This window comes from Artemia sp. Qi Xiang Cuo, chromosome 14 (genome assembly GCF_049724085.1).
Source record: "Artemia sp. Qi Xiang Cuo chromosome 14, ASM4972408v1, whole genome shotgun sequence".
Taxonomy (NCBI): Eukaryota; Metazoa; Arthropoda; class Branchiopoda; order Anostraca; family Artemiidae; genus Artemia; species Artemia sp. Qi Xiang Cuo.
In genome coordinates, this window is record NC_142807.1 from 67445727 (window position 1) to 67465007 (window position 19281).

The window sequence follows — 19281 nt, forward strand, 5'->3', positions numbered from 1 at the left end:
TAAAACCGAAATGAGGCCTAAACTTTTAGATTAGGCCACCACTTCTTAATTTTTTTGCAGGAGGAAGGGGATAATGCAAATATCGTCTAATGTAACTGGAAGAATTAAAACGCACTTTTCGGCTAAAACTAGCAATTTGATAACACCGAAATGAGGCCTAAGCTTTTAGATTAGGCCACCACTTCTTACTTTTTTGCAATGGGATGGGGATTATGCAAATATTGTCTGATGTAACTGGAAGAACAAAAACGCAGTTTTCGGCTAAAACTAGCAATTTGATAGCATTATGGCCAATTTGATAGCATTGATAGCATTAGGGATAGCAATTATGGCCTAAGCTTTTAGATTAGGCCACCGCTTCTTAATTTTTTGCAGGAGGAAGGGGATTATGCAAATATCGTCTGATGTAACTGGAAGAATTAAAACGCACTTTTCGGCTAAAACTAGCAATTTGATAACACCGAAATGAGGCCTAAACTTTTAGATTAGGCCACCACTTCTTACTTTTTTGCAGGGGGATGGGGATTATGCAAATATTGTCTGATGTAACTGGAAGAACAAAAACGCACTTTTCGGCTAAAACTAGCAATATGAGAGCACCGAAATATGGCCTAAGCTTTTAGATTAAGCCACCACTTCTTATTTTTTTGCAGGGGGAGGGGGATTATGCAAATATCGTCCGATGTAACTGGAAGAATTAAAACGCAATTTTCGGCTAAAATTAGATATTTGATAGCACCGAAATATGGCCTAAGATTTTAGGTAAGCCACCACTTCTTATTTTTTTGCAAGGGGAGGGGGATTATGCAAATATCGTCCGATGTAACTGGAAGAAATAAAACGCAATTTTCGGCTAAAATTAGCAATTTGATAGCACCCAAATATGGCCTGAGTTTTTAGGTTAGGCCACCGCTTCTTTTTTTTGCGGGGGAAGGGGGATTATGCAAATATCGTCCGATGTAACTGGACGAACTAAAACGCAATTTTCGGCTAAAATTAGCAATTTGATAGCACCCAAACATGGCGTGAGTTTTTAGGTTAGGCCACTGCTTCTTTTTTTGCAGGGGGAGGGGGATTATGCAAATATCGTCCGATGTAACTGGAAGAATTAAAACGCAATTTTCGGCTAAAATTAGCAATTTGATAGCACCGAAAAATGGCCTAAGCTTTTAGATTAAGCCACCACTTCTTCTTTTTTTGCAGGGGGAGGGGGATTATGCAAATATCGTCCGATGTAACTGGAAGAATTAAAACGCAATTTTCGGCTAAAATTAGCAATTTGATAGCACCCAACTATGGCCTAAGCTTTTAGATTATGCCACCACTTCTTATTTTTGTGCAGGGGGAGGGGGATTATGCAAATATCGTCCGATGTAACTGGAAGAATTAAAACGCAATTTTCGGCTAAAATTAGCAATTTGATAGCACCCAAATATGGCCTGAGTTTTTAGGTTCGGCCACCGCTTCTTTTTTTGCAGGGGGAGGGGGATTATACAAATATCGTCCGATGTAACTGGAAGAATTAAAACGCAATTTTCGGCTAAAATTAGCAATTTGATAGCACCGAAATATGGCCTAAGCTTTTAGATTAAGCCAACACTTCTTATTTTTTTGCAGGGGGAGGGGGATTATGCAAATATCGTCCGATGTAACTGGAAGAATTAAAACGTAGTTTTCGGCTAAAATTAGCTATTTGATAGCACCCAAATATGGCCTGAGTTTTTAGGTTAGGCCACCACTTCTTACTTTTTTGCAGGGGGAAGGGGATTATACAAATATCGTCTGATATAACCGGAAGAATAAAAACGCACTTTTCGGGGCTAAAACTAGCAATTTGATAGCACCGAAATATGGCCTAAGCTTTTAGATTAAGCCAACACTTCTTATTTTTTTGCAGGGGGAGGGGGATTATGCAAATATCGTCCGATGTAACTGGAAGAATTAAAACGTAGTTTTCGGCTAAAATTAGCTATTTGATAGCACCCAAATATGGCCTGAGTTTTTAGGTTAGGCCACCACTTCTTACTTTTTTGCAGGGGGAAGGGGATTATACAAATATCGTCTGATATAACCGGAAGAATAAAAACGAACTTTTCGGGGCTAAAACTAGCAATTTGAGAGCACCGAAATATGGCCTAAGCTTTTAGATTAAGCCAACACTTCTTATTTTTTTGCAGGGGGAGGGGGATTATGCAAATATCGTCCGATGTAACTGGAAGAATTAAAACGTAGTTTTCGGCTAAAATTAGCTATTTGATAGCACCCAAATATGGCCTGAGTTTTTAGGTTAGGCCACCACTTCTTACTTTTTTGCAGGGGGAAGGGGATTATGCAAATATCGTCTGATATAACCGGAAGAATAAAAACGCACTTTTCGGGGCTAAAACTAGCAATTTGATAGCACCGAAATATGGCCTAAGCTTTTAGATTAAGCCAACACTTCTTATTTTTTTGCAGGGGGAGGGGATTATGCAAATATCGTCCGATGTAACTGGAAGAATTAAAACGTAGTTTTCGGCTAAAATTAGCTATTTGATAGCACCCAAATATGGCCTGAGTTTTTAGGTTAGGCCACCACTTCTTACTTTTTTGCAGGGGGAAGGGGATTATACAAATATCGTCTGATATAACCGGAAGAATAAAAACGCACTTTTCGGGGCTAAAACTAGCAATTTGATAGCACCGAAATATGGCCTAAGCTTTTAGATTAAGCCAACACTTCTTATTTTTTTGCAGGGGGAGGGGGATTATGCAAATATCGTCCGATGTAACTGGAAGAATTAAAACGGAGTTTTCGGCTAAAATTAGCTATTTGATAGCACCCAAATATGGCCTGAGTTTTTAGGTTATGCCACCACTTCTTACTTTTTTGCAGGGGGAAGGGGATTATACAAATATCGTCTGATATAACCGGAAGAATAAAAACGCACTTTTCGGGGCTAAAACTAGCAATTTGATAGCACCGAAATATGGCCTTAGCTTTTAGATTAAGCCAACACTTCTTATTTTTTTGCAGGGGGAGGGGGATTATGCAAATATCGTCCGATGTAACTGGAAGAATAAAAACGCACTTTTCGGCTAAAACTAGCAATTTGATAACACCGAAATGAGGCCTAAACTTTTAGATTAGGCCACCACTTCTTACTTTTTTGCAGGGGGATGGGGATTATGCAAATATTGTCTGATGTAACTGGAAGAACAAAAACGCACTTTTCGGCTAAAACTAGCAATATGAGAGCACCGAAATATGGCCTAACCTTTTAGATTAAGCCACCACTTCTTATTTTTTTGCAGGGGGAGGGGGATTATGCAAATATCGTCCGATGTAACTGGAAGAATTAAAACGCAATTTTCGGCTAAAATTAGATATTTGATAGCACCGAAATATGGCCTAAGCTTTTAGGTAAGCCACCACTTCTTATTTTTTTGCAAGGGGAGGGGGATTATGCAAATATCGTCCGATGTAACTGGAAGAATTAAAACGCAATTTTCGGCTAAAATTAGCAATTTTATAGCACCCAAATATGGCCTGAGTTTTTAGGTTAGGCCACCGCTTCTTTTTTTTGCAGGGGAAGGGGGATTATGCAAATATCGTCCGATGTAACTGGACGAACTAAAACGCAATTTTCGGCTAAAATTAGCAATTTGATAGCACCCAAACATGGCGTGAGTTTTTAGGTTAGGCCACTGCTTCTTTTTTTGCAGGGGGAGGGGGATTATGCAAATATCGTCCGATGTAACTGGAAGAATTAAAACGCAATTTTCGGCTAAAATTACCAATTTGATATCACCGAAAAATGGCCTAAGCTTTTAGATTAAGCCACCACTTCTTATTTTTTTGCAGGGGGAGGGGGATTATACAAATATCGTCCGATGTAACTGGAAGAATTAAAACGCAATTTTCGGCTAAAATTAGCAATTTGATAGCACCCAAGTATGGCCTAAGATTTTAGATTATGCCACCACTTCTTATTTTTTTGCAGGGGGAGGGGGATTATGCAAATATCGTCCGATGTAACTGGAAGAATTAAAACGCAATTTTCGGCTAAAATTACCAATTTGATAGCACCCAAATATGGCCTGAGTTTTTAGGTTCGGCCACCGCTTCTTTTTTTTGCAGGGGGAGGGGGATTATACAAATATCGTCCGATGTAACTGGAAGAATTAAAACGCAATTTTCGGCTAAAATTAGCAATTTGATAGCACCGAAATATGGCCTATGCTTTTAGATTAAGCCAACACTTCTTATTTTTTTGCAGGGGGAGGGGGATTATGCAAATATCGTCCGATGTAACTGGAAGAATTAAAACGTAGTTTTCGGCTAAAATTAGCTATTTGATAGCACCCAAATATGGCCTGAGTTTTTAGGTTAGGCCACCACTTCTTACTTTTTTGCAGGGGGAAGGGGATTATACAAATATCGTCTGATATAACCGGAAGAATAAAAACGCACTTTTCGGGGCTAAAACTAGCAATTTTATATCACCGAAATATGGCCTAAGCTTTTAGATTAAGCCACCACTTCTTATTTTTTTGCAGGGGGAGGGGGATTATGCAAATATCGTCCGATGTAACTGGAAGAATTAAAACGTAGTTTTCGGCTAAAATTAGCTATTTGATAGCACCCAAATATGGCCTGAGTTTTTAGGTTAGGCCACCACTTCTTACTTTTTTGCAGGGGGAAGGGGATTATACAAATATCGTCTGATATAACCGGAAGAATAAAAACGCACTTTTCGGGGCTAAAACTAGCAATTTGATAGCACCGAAATATGGCCTAAGCTTTTAGATTAAGCCAACACTTCTTATTTTTTTGCAGGGGGAGGGGGATTATGCAAATATCGTCCGATGTAACTGGAAGAATTAAAACGTAGTTTTCGGCTAAAATTAGCTATTTGATAGCACCCAAATATGGCCTGAGTTTTTAGGTTAGGCCACCACTTCTTACTTTTTTGCAGGGGGAAGGGGAGTATACAAATATCGTCTGATATAACCGGAAGAATAAAAACGCACTTTTCGGGGCTAAAACTAGCAATTTGATAGCACCGAAATATGGCCTAAGCTTTTAGATTAAGCCAACACTTCTTATTTTTTTGCAGGGGGAGGGGGATTATTCAAATATCGTCCGATGTAACTGGAAGAATTAAAACGTAGTTTTCGGCTAAAATTAGCTATTTGATAGCACCCAAATATGGCCTGAGTTTTTAGGTTAGGCCACCACGTCTTACTTTTTTGCAGGGGGAAGGGGATTCTACAACTATCGTCTGATATAACCGGAAGAATAAAAACGCACTTTTCGGGGCTAAAACTAGCAATTTGATAGCACCGAAATATGGCCTAAGCTTTTAGATTAAGCCAACACTTCTTATTTTTTTGCAGGGGAGGGGGATTATGCAAATATCGTCTGATGTAACTGGAAGAATTAAAACGTAGTTTTCGGCTAAAATTAGCTATTTGATAGCACCCAAATATGGCCTGAGTTTTTAGGTTAGGCCACCACTTCTTACTTTTTTGCAGGGGGAAGGGGATTATGCAAATATCGTCTGATATAACCGGAAGAATAAAAACGCACTTTTCGGGGCTAAAACTAGCAATTTGATAGCACCGAAATATGGCCTAAGCTTTTAGATTAAGCCAACACTTCTTATTTTTTTGCAGGGGGAGGGGGATTATGCAAATATCGTCCGATGTAACTGGAAGAATTAAAACTTAGTTTTCGGCTAAAATTAGCTATTTGATAGAACCCAAATATGGCCTGAGTTTTTAGGTTAGGCCACCACTTCTTACTTTTTTGCAGGGGGAAGGGGATTATACAAATATCGTCTGATATAACCGGAAGAATAAAAACGCACTTTTCGGGGCTAAAACTAGCAATTTGATAGCACCGAAATATGGCCTAAGCTTTTAGATTAAGCCAACACTTCTTATTTTTTTGCAGGGGGAGGGGGATTATGCAATTATCGTCCGAGGTAACTGGAAGAATTAAAACGTAGTTTTCGGCTAAAATTAGCTATTTGATAGCACCCAAATATGGCCTGAGTTTTTAGGTTAGGCCACCACTTCTTACTTTTTTGCAGGGGGAAGGGGATTATGCAAATATCGTCTGATATAACCGGAAGAATAAAAACGCACTTTTCGGGGCTAAAACTAGCAATTTGATAGCACCGAAATATGGCCTAAGCTTTTAGATTAAGCCAACACTTCTTATTTTTTTGCAGGGGGAGGGGGATTATCCAAATATCGTCAGATGTAACTGGAAGAATTAAAACGTAGTTTTCGGCTAAAATTAGCTATTTGATAGCACACAAATATGGCCTGAGTTTTTAGGTTAGGCCACCACTTCTTACTTTTTTGCAGGGGGAAGGGGATTATACAAATATCGTCTGATATAACCGGAAGAATAAAAACGCACTTTTCGGGGCTAAAACTAGCAATTTGATAGCACCGAAATATGGCCTAAGCTTTTAGATTATGCCAACACTTCTTATTTTTTTGCAGGGGGAGGGGGATTATGCAAATATCGTCCGATGTAACTGGAAGAATTAAAACGTAGTTTTCGGCTAAAATTAGCTATTTGATAGCACCCAAATATGGCCTGAGTTTTTAGGTTAGGCCACCACTTCTTACTTTTTTGCAGGGGGAAGGGGATTATACAAATATCGTCTGATATAACCGGAAGAATAAAAACGCACTTTTCGGGGCTAAAACTAGCAATGTGATAGCACCGAAATATGGCCTAAGCTTTTAGATTAAGCCAACACTTCTTATTTTTTTGCAGGGGGAGGGGGATTATACAAATATCGTCCGATGTAACTGGAAGAATTAAAACGTAGTTTTCGGCTAACATTAGCTATTTGATAGCACCCAAATATGGCCTGAGTTTTTAGGTTAGGCCACCACTTCTTACTTTTTTGCAGGGGGAAGGGGATTATACAAATATCGTCTGATATAACCGGAAGAATAAAAACGCACTTTTCGGGGCTAAAACTAGCAATTTGATAGCACCGAAATATGGCCTAAGCTTTTAGATTAAGCCAACACTTCTTATTTTTTTGCAGGGGGAGGGGGATTATACAAATATCGTCCGATGTAACTGGAAGAATTAAAACGAAGTTTTCGGCTAAAATTAGCTATTTGATAGCACCCAAATATGGCCTGAGTTTTTAGGTTAGGCCACCACTTCTTACTTTTTTGCAGGGGGAAGGGGATTATACAAATATCGTCTGATATAACAGGAAGAATAAAAACGCACTTTTCGGGGCTAAAACTAGCTATTTGATAGCACCGAAATATGGCCTAAGCTTTTAGATTAAGCCAACACTTCTTATTTTTTTGCAGGGGGAGGGGGATTATGCAAATATCGTCCGATGTAACTGGAAGAATTAAAACGTAGTTTTCGGCTAAAATTAGCTCTTTGATAGCACCCAAATATGGCCTGAGTTTTTAGGTTAGGCCACCACTTCTTACTTTTTTGCAGGGGGAAGGGGATTATACAAATATCGTCTGATATAACCGGAAGAATAAAAACGCACTTTTCGGGGCTAAAACTAGCAATTTGATAGCACCGAAATATGGCCTAAGCTTTTAGATTAAGCCAACACTTCTTATTTTTTTGCAGGGGGAGGGGGATTATACAAATATCGTCAGATGTAACTGGAAGAATTAAAACGTAGTTTTCGGCTAAAATTAGCTATTTGATAGCACCCAAATATGGCCTGAGTTTTTAGGTTAGGCCACCACTTCTTACTTTTTTGCAGGGGGAAGGGGATTATACAAATATCGTCTGATATAACAGGAAGAATAAAAACGCACTTTTCGGGGCTAAAACTAGCAATTTGATAGCACCGAAATATGGCCTAAGCTTTTAGAGTAAGCCAACACTTCTTATTTTTTTGCAGGGGGAGGGGGATTATGCAAATATCGTCCGATGTAACTGGAAGAATTAAAACGTAGTTTTCGGCTAAAATTAGATATTTGATAGCACCCAAATATGGCCTGAGTTTTTAGGTTAGGCCACCACTTCTTACTTTTTTGCAGGGGGAAGGGGATTATACAAATATCGTCTGATATAACCGGAAGAATAAAAACGCACTTTTCGGGGCTAAAACTAGCAATTTGATAGCACCGAAATATGGCCTAAGCTTTTAGATTAAGCCAACACTTCTTATTTTTTTGCAGGGGGAGGGGGATTATACAAATATCGTCCGATGTAACTGGAAGAATTAAAACGTAGTTTTCGGCTAAAATTAGCTATTTGATAGCACCCAAATATGGCCTGAGATTTTAGGTTAGGCCACCACTTCTTACTTTTTTGCAGGGGGAAGGGGATTATACAAATATCGTCTGATATAACCGGAAGAATAAAAACGCACTTTTCGGGGCTAAAACTAGCAATTTGATAGCACCGAAATATGGCCTAAGCTTTTAGATTAAGCCAACACTTCTTATTTTTTTGCAGGGGGAGGGGGATTATGCAAATATCGTCAGATGTAACAGGAAGAATAAAAACGCACTTTTCGGGTAAAATTAGCAATTTGATAGCACCGAAATATGGCCTAAGCTTTTAGATTAAGCCACCACTTCTTATTTTTTTGCAGGGGGAGGAGGATTATGCAAATATCGTCCGATGTAACTGGAAGAATTAAAACGCAATTTTCGGCTAAAATTAGCAATTTGATAGTACCCAAGTATGGCCTAAGCTTTTAGACTAAGCCACCACTTCTTATTTTTTTGCAGGGGGAGGGGGATTAAGCAAATATCGTCCGATGTAACTGGAAGAATTAAAACGCAATTTTCGGCTAAAATTACCAATTTGATAGCACCCAAATATGGCCTGAATTTTTAGGTTAGGCCACCACTTCTTACTTTTTTGCAGGGGGAAGGGGATTATGCAAATATCGTCTGATGTAACTGGAAGAATTAAAACTCACTTTTCGGCTAAAATTAGCAATTTGATAGCACCAAAATAAAGCCTAAGCTTTTAGATTAAGCCACCACTTCTTTTTTTTGCAGGGGAGGGGGATTATGCAAATATCGTCTGATGTAACTGGAAGAATTAAAACGTAGTTTTCGGCTAAAATTAGCTATTTGATAGCACCCAAATATGGCCTGAGTTTTTAGGTTAGGCCACCACTTCTTACTTTTTTGCAGGGGAAGGGGATTATGCAAATATCGTCTGATATAACCGGAAGAATAAAAACGCACTTTTCGGGGCTAAAACTAGCAATTTGATAGCACCGAAATATGGCCTAAGCTTTTAGATTAAGCCAACACTTCTTATTTTTTTGCAGGGGGAGGGGGATTATTCAAATATCGTCCGATTTAACTGGAAGAATAAAAACGCACTTGTCGGGTAAAAATAGCAATTTGATAGCACCCAAATATGGCCTAAGATTTTAGTTTAAGCCACCACTTCTTATTTTTTTTTGCAGGGGGAGGGGGATTATGCAAATATCGTCTAATGTAACCGGAAGAATTAAAACGCAGTTTTCGGCTAAAATTAGCAATTTGATAGCACCCAAATATGGCCTGAGTTTTTAGGTTAGGCCATCACTTCTTACTCTTTTGCAGGGGGGAAGGGAATTATGCAAATATCGTCTGATGTAATTGGAAGAATTAAAACGCACCTTTCGGCTAAAATTAGCAATTTTATAGCACCCAAATATGGCCTGATTTTTCAGGTTAGGCCACCACTTCTTACTTTTTTGCAGGGGGAAGGGGATTATGCAAATATCGTCTGATGTAACTGGAAGAATAAAAACGCACTTTTCGGGGCTAAAACTAGCAATTTGATAGCACCGAAATATGGCCTAAGCTTTTAGATTAAGCCAACACTTCTTATTTTTTTGCAGGGGGAGGGGGATTATGCAAATATCGTCCGATGTAACTGGAAGAATAAAAACGCACTTTTCGGGTAAAATTAGCAATTTGATAGCACCGAAATTTGGCCTAAGCTTTAAGATTAAGCCACCACTTCTTATTTTTTTTTGCAGGGGGAGGGGGATTATGCAAATATCGTCTAATGTAACCGGAAGAATTAAAACGCAGTTTTCGGCTAAAATTAGCAATTTGATAGCACCCAAATATGGCCTGAGTTTTTAGGTTAGGCCATCACTTCTTACTCTTTTGCAGGGGGGAAGGGAATTATGCAAATATCGTCTGATGTAATTGGAAGAATTAAAACGCACCTTTCGGCTAAAATTAGCAATTTTATAGCACCCAAATATGGCCTGATTTTTCAGGTTAGGCCACCACTTCTTACTTTTTTGCAGGGGGAAGGGGATTATGCAAATATCGTCTGATGTAACTGGAAGAATTAAAACGCACTTTTCGGCTAAAATTGGCAATTTGATAGCACCCAAATATGGTCTGACCTTTTAGGTTAGGCCATCACTTCTTCCTTTTTTGCAGGGGGAGGGGGATTATGCAAATATCGTCTGATGTAACTGGAAGAATCAAAACGCACTTTTCGGGTAAAATTAGCAATTTGATAGCCCCCAAATATGGTCTGAGCTTTTAGGTTAGGCCACCACTTCTTGCTTTTTTTGCAGGTGGGGGGGGGGGTATTATTCGAATATCATCTGACGTAACTGAAAAAATTAAAAAAAACACTTTTCGGATAAAATTAGCAATTTGATAGCACCGAAATATAGCCTGAGCTTTAATCGTTTTTTATGATGTTTAAACAGATTAATCCAACAATTATAAAACTTTTCTTTGTCATTGAGTATTTGAGTCACCGATTGGGAAAGACTAAGTCGTGCAAATATTTATCTAAGATAAGTTATAAATTGATTCCATTGTACATTCCACAGAGCCGAAAACGAGGGAATGCTGACACAAAAATCACGTACACCACCTGGCGCGTGCCAAGTGTTGGGAACTGTGCAAAGCGTGGAGATGTACCAAGTGCTGCGAGGACTGTGCCGCGCGCGGTGGAACTATGCGATACACGGGGCGCTTCGAGATGTACATCAAGTGAACGAAAATGGACAACCCCTCGGCCGAGAAAGGTGACAATTTTTTTGCGCAATAAAGGCATATCTAGAGCTAAGGAGAAGCCAAAAGGGGAGAATTTACCGACATATTTAATTCAATATCAAATAGTAATTTCATATTTGTAGTAGCAAAATTAAAAATAAAGAGTAACCCGTTTCAATACCAATGGTAACCGAAACTTTAAAAGATGGAGGCCACAGAAAAGTGTTGGTTTCTGCCAGTTTATGCCAAAGACCATCTCAAAGCTTCGAGACAGCCGATCGTATTAGAACTATCAAAAATCTATTTAAGTAGATAGCCATAAACAATATTTTTTTCTTGAATGCCATAAACATATTTTTTCGAATGTCATTAACATATCTTTTTCTTTTTTGATAAATATTAAGCCAATAGAAAGAACAAAAATTAATTGAGTCCCAACTTTTTTAGAACAAAACTCTTTGTTTCTCTTTCAAAACACCTACCGGCTTTTTAAAAGTCTCTACTCGATACAGGAGGGTTCATAACATTGGATATATCTAATGGTTCAAACAATCATAGACCCTAATTGGTTCAAAGTAGTTGGATTACCCAAAAAAACAGTAGTTGGAATTGCTTCCAGGTAGTTGGAAAACCCGGTTCTAGCTAAACTTTTCTTTTTTTAGAGCTCGCTCAATCCTCAAAAGAATCTCTCACAAAAGCTCGGGCTTTCGACGGCGACGCACGCATTCAACTTGGAAACCATCAAACCTTATAAAATGGTCTTTAGTTTCAGATGACAATCCTATGTATGCCCCTAGTACTTTCAGATTAAGGAATATGCCTCCCAGTCCCTCCTTCAGAAAAATAAAATAACTGGAGTCAGTTGATGTAATAAATAACCAATTAACTATGTTTAACTTGACTCTATTAAAAGCCTCCTAAACTAATTAATTTAATTAAAAAAATCACCTTCTCCCAAAATCCCCCAGGATAACATCCATGGGCGTACGTAGCTTCTTGTCGAAGGGGGGGGGGAGGCATCCGATTATGCGAGGAAGGGCTGGGAGAGCTGAAGTTATATTGACAGTTCACAAAACCTTACATTGCCAGCAAGTTCTATCATATCAATGAAAACTTTATTAATAAGTAATCACCAAAAATCATAAATCATCAATAAGCCTCAGCTTTAATCTTCTTGGATTAGAGCTAAAAATTTCCAAGATTTTATGAATAATTGTATCTTGTTTGACTTTTATTCTGTCATTCCGGCTGTTTATTTCCAGCTTTTTCAACCATATATCTTTAGCAACTGTTTTTTTTAGCCATATACCTTTTTTCAACTGCTTTTTAAACCATCTGCTTTTTCAGATGTATATTGTTTAATTTTGAAGTTCTATGGAGGCAGTTGCTCCCTCACCCCCCCCCCCCCTCGTACGTCCATGGTAACAACCATCATCCAAATACAACTTCATCCACCACACCCCTTCAACCCCCTCCTCCCCGAGCGCTATAGCCCACTCACATTCCCCCACAAAAAAAAAACTAATTTACGTGCCTTGGATACAGGCACGTAATGACCCCAAAAATAGAGAAGACGAGGATATAACGAATGTTTAAGACCTAGGGAACCTAGGAAGACCACGTCAGACACGTAAACACACGTCTTACGTGTACTGCTTTTCCTACAAGGTAGAAAAGGGTACTACAAAGTAGGAATTTGTTTCTGGAAAGAAACACCAATACAAAAGAGAAAGGAAAAATCCCGTGCAAAATTACACTGCAAAAAAATAAACTGTATTTCCGACAAAATAACTCCCAGAATATAAACAGGTCCAAAAAATACAATGTTTTGTTGGGATTTCAATTGCTGTTTAAAGTCCAAAAAATCCTCGAAAATATCATGATTCATTTACTTTTCTTTACAATAACGTAATTCCCAAAGAAAATAAGTTTTGTTAATCAATATAGTTTAGATTCCAACATTAGAACAATTTCTCAAGCATTATATTGAATTTGTATGTATTGAATGTAGTATTGAATGTAATATGAATTGACATTCTAGTCAAATATTAGAATTATGACAAAATAAGTAAAATCTGATTGTCTATTTGCATTTAAAAAGATAGTGTAAAATCAAAGAGAATATATTTTTACTTAGAAAGGCACCGAATTTACCCTTGTACGATCCCTAGTCAATTTCCCCACACAAGGCGGGATAAAGGGCGATTGGAGCGATTGGGCCCAATCGGGCCCCGCGTTTGAAGGGGCTCCACGCTGCCATCAAAATTAACAATTGATTTTCGAAATTGTTCCAGGCTAAAACCAATAAAAAAAAACCTACATGATATCAACAATAATCAGGATAGACTAAATAGCTAAGCAATTATGTTGATTAAAAGTGAAGACACAAGGAAAATAGATTTTAAAATGGTCTTAGAAGCATTAATAGAACAGACATTTAGAAATATATACATTCACGTGCCCAAATTCGCTGAAATAAATTTCAAAAGGTATTTTCATAATATCTAAGGGACACAAACGTAAATTATGGTAAGCACAAATGAGCACAAAAAAGAAGAAAAGAGGACAAAACCGTAAGCTCAAAATGAACAAACTGGACCATTAAATGAGACAAGATCCAGAGGACGACCTGAGAAATGTAAATGTACGACGGGTGATAATGAACAACCTACACCATCAAAAGTGACAAGACCAATCCAAGCAGCTAAGGAAAAAGGCATTAAAAAATGTGCGAAGCAACGATAAACGAAAATAGAGATCAAAGATATATGTATTTAGAATATTAGCGAAACCGAAAATTATAACAAGTTAAAAATAAAATTGAATAGCATAAAAATACACAGTTAAAAGATAAGTGACAGCAAGGGTCACAACGACACAAAAACGAAAGTGAAGAACAAACAAAACATGCGCTTACAAGACATATGACAATGAGGATCAGAACGAATGGAAATGAAGAACAGAAAAATGTGTGGTTAGAAGATATACGACCGCGAGAACAAAGAAATTTACAGTTAGAAGATAATCAGAAGCGAGAATTACAAGCAACAGAACAGAAATCAAACCGTTCGTGGTAACAAACTGTAAGTAAGGAGCGACCCGGCTCAATGGTAACCGAAACTCCAAAAAACGGAATTTTGATACCAATAGATACATCAAAAGAATCAGATTTTAATGCTGATTTCAAATATATAAGTTTCATCAAGTTCATTCTTGCCCATCAAAAGTTAAGCGCCTGAGAAAACTTGGCTGATTTTCGAAAAAAGGGGAAAGACCCCCTAAAAGTTATAGAACCTTAATGAAAATCACACTATCATATTCAGCGTATAAGAGAACCCTACTGTAGAAGTTTCAAGCACCTATCTACAAAAATGTGGAATTTTGCATTTTTTGCCAGAAGAAAGATCACGGATGCGTGTTTATTTGTTTGTTTGTTTTTTTCTTTTCCCCAGGGGTAACCGTATCGATCCAGGGGTCCTAGAATATCGTAAGAGGGCTAATTGGAATGGATATTTTAGTTCCCTTTTTAAGTGACCAAAAAAAATGGAGGGCCACTTAGCCCCCTCCCACGCTAATTTTTTCCCAAATTCACCCGATAAAAATTTTGAAATTTACCTTTAGTTTAGCGTGGTCCGAAATATGATAACTATGTCTCTTGGGATGACTTAATTCACCAAAGTACCCGGAGGAAGGGCTGAGAGTTATGAACCTTACCCAATGTTAACGTATAGTATTGGTTATTGGGAAGTATACAGACATTTTCAGGGGGGATCTTTTCTGGCAGGTTGGGGTGGGGTGGGTGGGTTGGGGGTTATATGGGATGATCTTTCCATGAAGGAAGTTTTCGTGGAGGAAGGGAAATTGCTATGAAGGGGGCGCCGGATTTCCCATCATTATTAAAGAAAAAGATCAGAAACTAAATAAATAAAAAAAGTTTTTCAACTGAAAGTAAGGAGCAACATCAAAACTTAAAACGAACAGAAAATATTAGTTTAAAGAGCGGTATTGACTAGGGGGCAAACCCCCTCATATACGTGATAAAAATATATGAATATAGAAGTTTGGTATTTAAGTTAATTTGTAAGTTACATATATTTATTACTAATAAAAACGTTTGTAAATAAAATTAAACAACTTTTATGCAAGCTATTTAACCAAATAAAAGCAAAACTAATATACAAAATTTGTTATAATTATTCATGCACGGTGAGCCAATATCAAAACCTGCATTAATTCAAAAACGTTCAAAAATTAAATAAAAAAAAACAAGTTTTTTAAACTGAAAGTAAGGAGCGACATTAAAACTTAAAACGAACAGAAATTATCCCGTATATGAAAGGGGCTGTCCACTCCTCAACACCTCGCTCTTTACGCTAAAGTTTTTTATTGTTTAAAAAAATGGAGTTTTGAGAAAGTCAAACTTTAGCGTAAAGAGCGAGGCGTTGAGGAGTAGACAGCCCCTTTCATATACGGTGTAATTTCTGTTCGTTTTAAGTTTTAATGTCGCTCCTTACTTTCAGTTTAAATAACTTGTTTTTTTTATTTAATGACAGGAAAGAACAAAGAAATGTATGGTTAGCAGACACGCTGCAGCGAGTACTAGAAAGTGACAAAAATGACAGTGAAGAACTAAGAACTGTGCTATTAAAGGACAGCAAGTATCAGAAAGAGTTAAAAATGGAAGTACAGAAGAAAAAAATATTATAATGTCTTGGAGGTAATTACTTGGCGAAAAAAAAAAAAAAAAAGAGAGAGAGAGAGAGAAGAAGAAGAAAAGGACTGTCCTGTCATCCTAATCCAGTAATTGAGACAAATGTGCACTTGAAAGAGGTTACTCATCTATCCAATTAGCTAGGACCAAACAGTATAACCGAACCATCAACCAAATAGAAATTTCCAAATCTATGCAAAGTCGTCATCAATAAATGTAAGTCGTTGTAAATTTACAAGCAAAAGCACCTTGTTTCTAGCGAAATATTTCCAAGTAGTACCTTCCATTAGGGCTCATCAGAAGAAATACCACCTGCCTTAAAGGGTTTCGAGGAAGAACAGCACACCATCACAGTCTTCGATGCTAATTAACTGTGATGTAAAACCCGGTAAAAACCTACAAAGATGCCGTAAACTACGTTAGCGTTATTTACAAGATACTGGGGCCCTTCAACTCTGCATGTATTCACTGTGAAGTCCTCCATTATCCTGCAGTAAAAGTGGCAAAAAAAAAAATGAGTTACTTGAGGACTGCAGGACTGGTGCCTGCATAGCCGAATTGCATTCCTTCATTAACAATTTCCAAACCCATTTGTTTGGCCTGTTATAGGACATCACTTGCTCTCTAAAGAGTTCCACAAATAAATATGAAACTGGAACTCATGTTTTGCTTTAACTTTATTCAAGACAAGCGATGATCGAACCCAAAATAGTCGTAATGTTTTAAGATTCAAAACAGCTGGACAAAATTATCCAAAAATCAATTTATCGGCACACCCATCACAGACCCCTGAAGGTTATTTTGAACCATATTCGTGTGGCTAAATGTTCTTTTCAGACCCTAATGGAGATGTTAAAGTACACCTTTCACATCTTTTTAAATTATTAGATCAGTCGTAACCCAACAGATCTCTGAGAAGAAACATTGTGAGACACAAACAACTATGCTAAAGGTTATATGAAAATGCAATATATATATATATATATATATATATATATATATATATATATATATATATATATATATATATATATATATATATATATATATATATATATTGGGCTTGAATTTTATTTAAAAATTTAATACATAGAGGGGGCCCCGCAAAGAAAATTCCAAACGGGCCCCGCACTTAGTCGGTCCGGCCCTGCTTCAATCTCGTCTCCCTCGTTCTGCTTCAACAAAATATCCCGCCTTATACCCTATAAAATTATCCGCAGAAAGATATAGAAGAAATTTCGTCCCGTAAATAGTGAAAATGTTAAATAAGTGAGTACCTTATTTTTCTGCCTTATAATTTTTTAAGGTTTTTTTGCAAATCTTGAACTTTCTTCTTTTTTTTTATTTTTTTACTAAATTGTGTTTTGAAGGTTTTAGTCACAAGACTGAACTGTTCTTGAGTTATTTATTTAGTTTATTCTCTTTTAATTTTGCTATCTTTAATTAGGCTATGTTTGGCATTTTTTACAACCTTTCTGACAAATTTTTTTGACTTAGATTGAGCATACAAAATGTATGAGCATTTTGAATCTAAAGGTGTGAATTCGATAGACGCGGGCTTGTGATGGCCATTTTTAGAAATAAAATCATATCTTATCTCAAGTGTACACACAGAAATTTCGGTGCAAACATTACATTTTCAAAAAAACTTTTATAGGCATTCTTGTTTATAATACATTTTTCGGTGAATTTCTATAAATAGAAAAATTTTACTATCCTAATCTTAAAAAAAAACTAATGCTTAAATATATTAGGCTGGCCATATTTTTTAGGATGAACGCCATTTTTACAACGAGCAACACTAAGTGTTTCAAAAAATACTTGTTGCCTTTATGAGCCAGAAATCAAGTATGTGCCACACAACAGAAAAACAGTGTATCGGTCAAGAAGTTAATTTATCCTATTAATAATTTATATGGACATTTTAATTTCTCAGGGACCTAAAAAAACAATATATTCAAAATTCCTTTCGACACCTATATTAAAGTGCCTGAGGAGCCAGATCCAGCCAGTGGGCTATTTTTTGGAGACCCATAAATTGACAACTTTTACATTGTAATGCTTCAGTAAGCTTACCTGCTATATAAACTATGTAAAGAAGAACAAGAATAAGAGCTTCCCACCACTCAATTCTACCGTCGTAAATAATACCAATTAGGGCTGCCACAACAAATCCATAAATTATGCAATCCCGGGTTAGTGGCCACCATTCCAAAGGAACAGCCTGCAATATAAAAGTTGAACAAATGGATTGAAACAAATAGAGACTGACTAATGTCCAAACTAAGCCACAACTAGCCATAACTAAGCCACAACAAACTAAGTCACATCCAGGGACGTGCTAAGGGCGTTGGGTACGTCTCGGGACTCAGAACCCCCTCCCTAAACCCTAAATTTTCCTGAATTTTTGAGGACTTGAATTTCAGGAAAATTGTCCAATTTTTTATTTTTTATTGGTAGCCTACTTGTCTCTTATAGCGACGTATAAGAACTTCCCTCAAGAAGTGAAGTTAGATTAATCATAATGAAATATATCAAAATATGACGAAAATATAATACTCTAGTAACAAAAATTCAGAAATTACAACAGAGAATTATGGAAAACAGGCCGCCCAGGACGCAATATACTAAATACCTAACCAACTCTATATATTAAATACTTAATCAAAATACACCTGCATAGTTGTTTATCTCACTGAGACTAAGCTAATTATCTTCGAATGCAGATGGAGAAACCGGTTTTACTCAGATCAAGAGCTTGAGCGTGGTTGCTATAATAGACAAGTACCGCTAGACAAATTTTCTAATTACTTGTCAATTATTGGAAATACACCCAAAAAGTGAAGTTAGGAAGATAAAATAATACTTTAGAAACAAAATTACAGAAACCTAACCCAATCAAACCTAACTTAACCTAACCCCGCCCCCACTCCTGATATGCAAATATATAGCCCAAAATATACAGGTTAAATGCGTTCTGTCTAAGTCCAATATATTGTATCATTCATCACTTGGTTTTGTAGTTGTGAAACTGGTTTCCTGAGATGCAACCTAAGCGTAATTCTTGAATGTGTTTCCAATAACCGACAAGTACCGAATAGTTTAAATGTTAAAAATGTTCTAAAATACTTAATTATTTTAGAAATTTGTTTTAATTCAATTAACTGTATTTATTTGAGTACAATAATAATCGTTTTTCTTTTTACATTTTAGTGCTCAAATGCTCCTTTTGTCACAACAGCTATTCAAAAAAAAAAGTAAAAAAAAAGTTTTCATTACGAAGTTTCAAATTCCCCCCTAAAATTGCAGTCAAGTAAAACAAAACACATGTCAATCACATTGTTTCCATTCAGCAGGAGAAACAGCAAATTTATATATATCTTATTTATTTAAAATATATTTATATTTTACATTGTAAAATGAGTCTCGCTGACGAGTCTTTTTTATATTATTAATTTGAATTCATGTTTTACGTTTCATTTCTCCTCTATGACATTCGACTTCTCTGATTGAACTGATTTAATGCTATCAATTATAGAAAGAAGCAGCATACCTACCCACCGTGAAGGGTCACTCTCTCCATATAACTG

At 36.9% G+C, this 19281-nt stretch overlaps 1 protein-coding gene across 1 annotated transcript in view; it reads right to left on the reverse strand.

The window, feature by feature from the left end:
* The window catches only part of zyd (sodium/potassium/calcium exchanger zydeco), an 83800-nt gene that overhangs the window by 19095 nt on the left and 45424 nt on the right, over positions 1 to 19281 (reverse strand). Inside the window, exon 4 of the mRNA XM_089100503.1 lies at positions 17768 to 17915. Within this exon, the coding sequence (XP_088956629.1) occupies positions 17768 to 17915 (148 nt within the window). The remainder of the gene's footprint in view (positions 1 to 17767; positions 17916 to 19281) is intronic.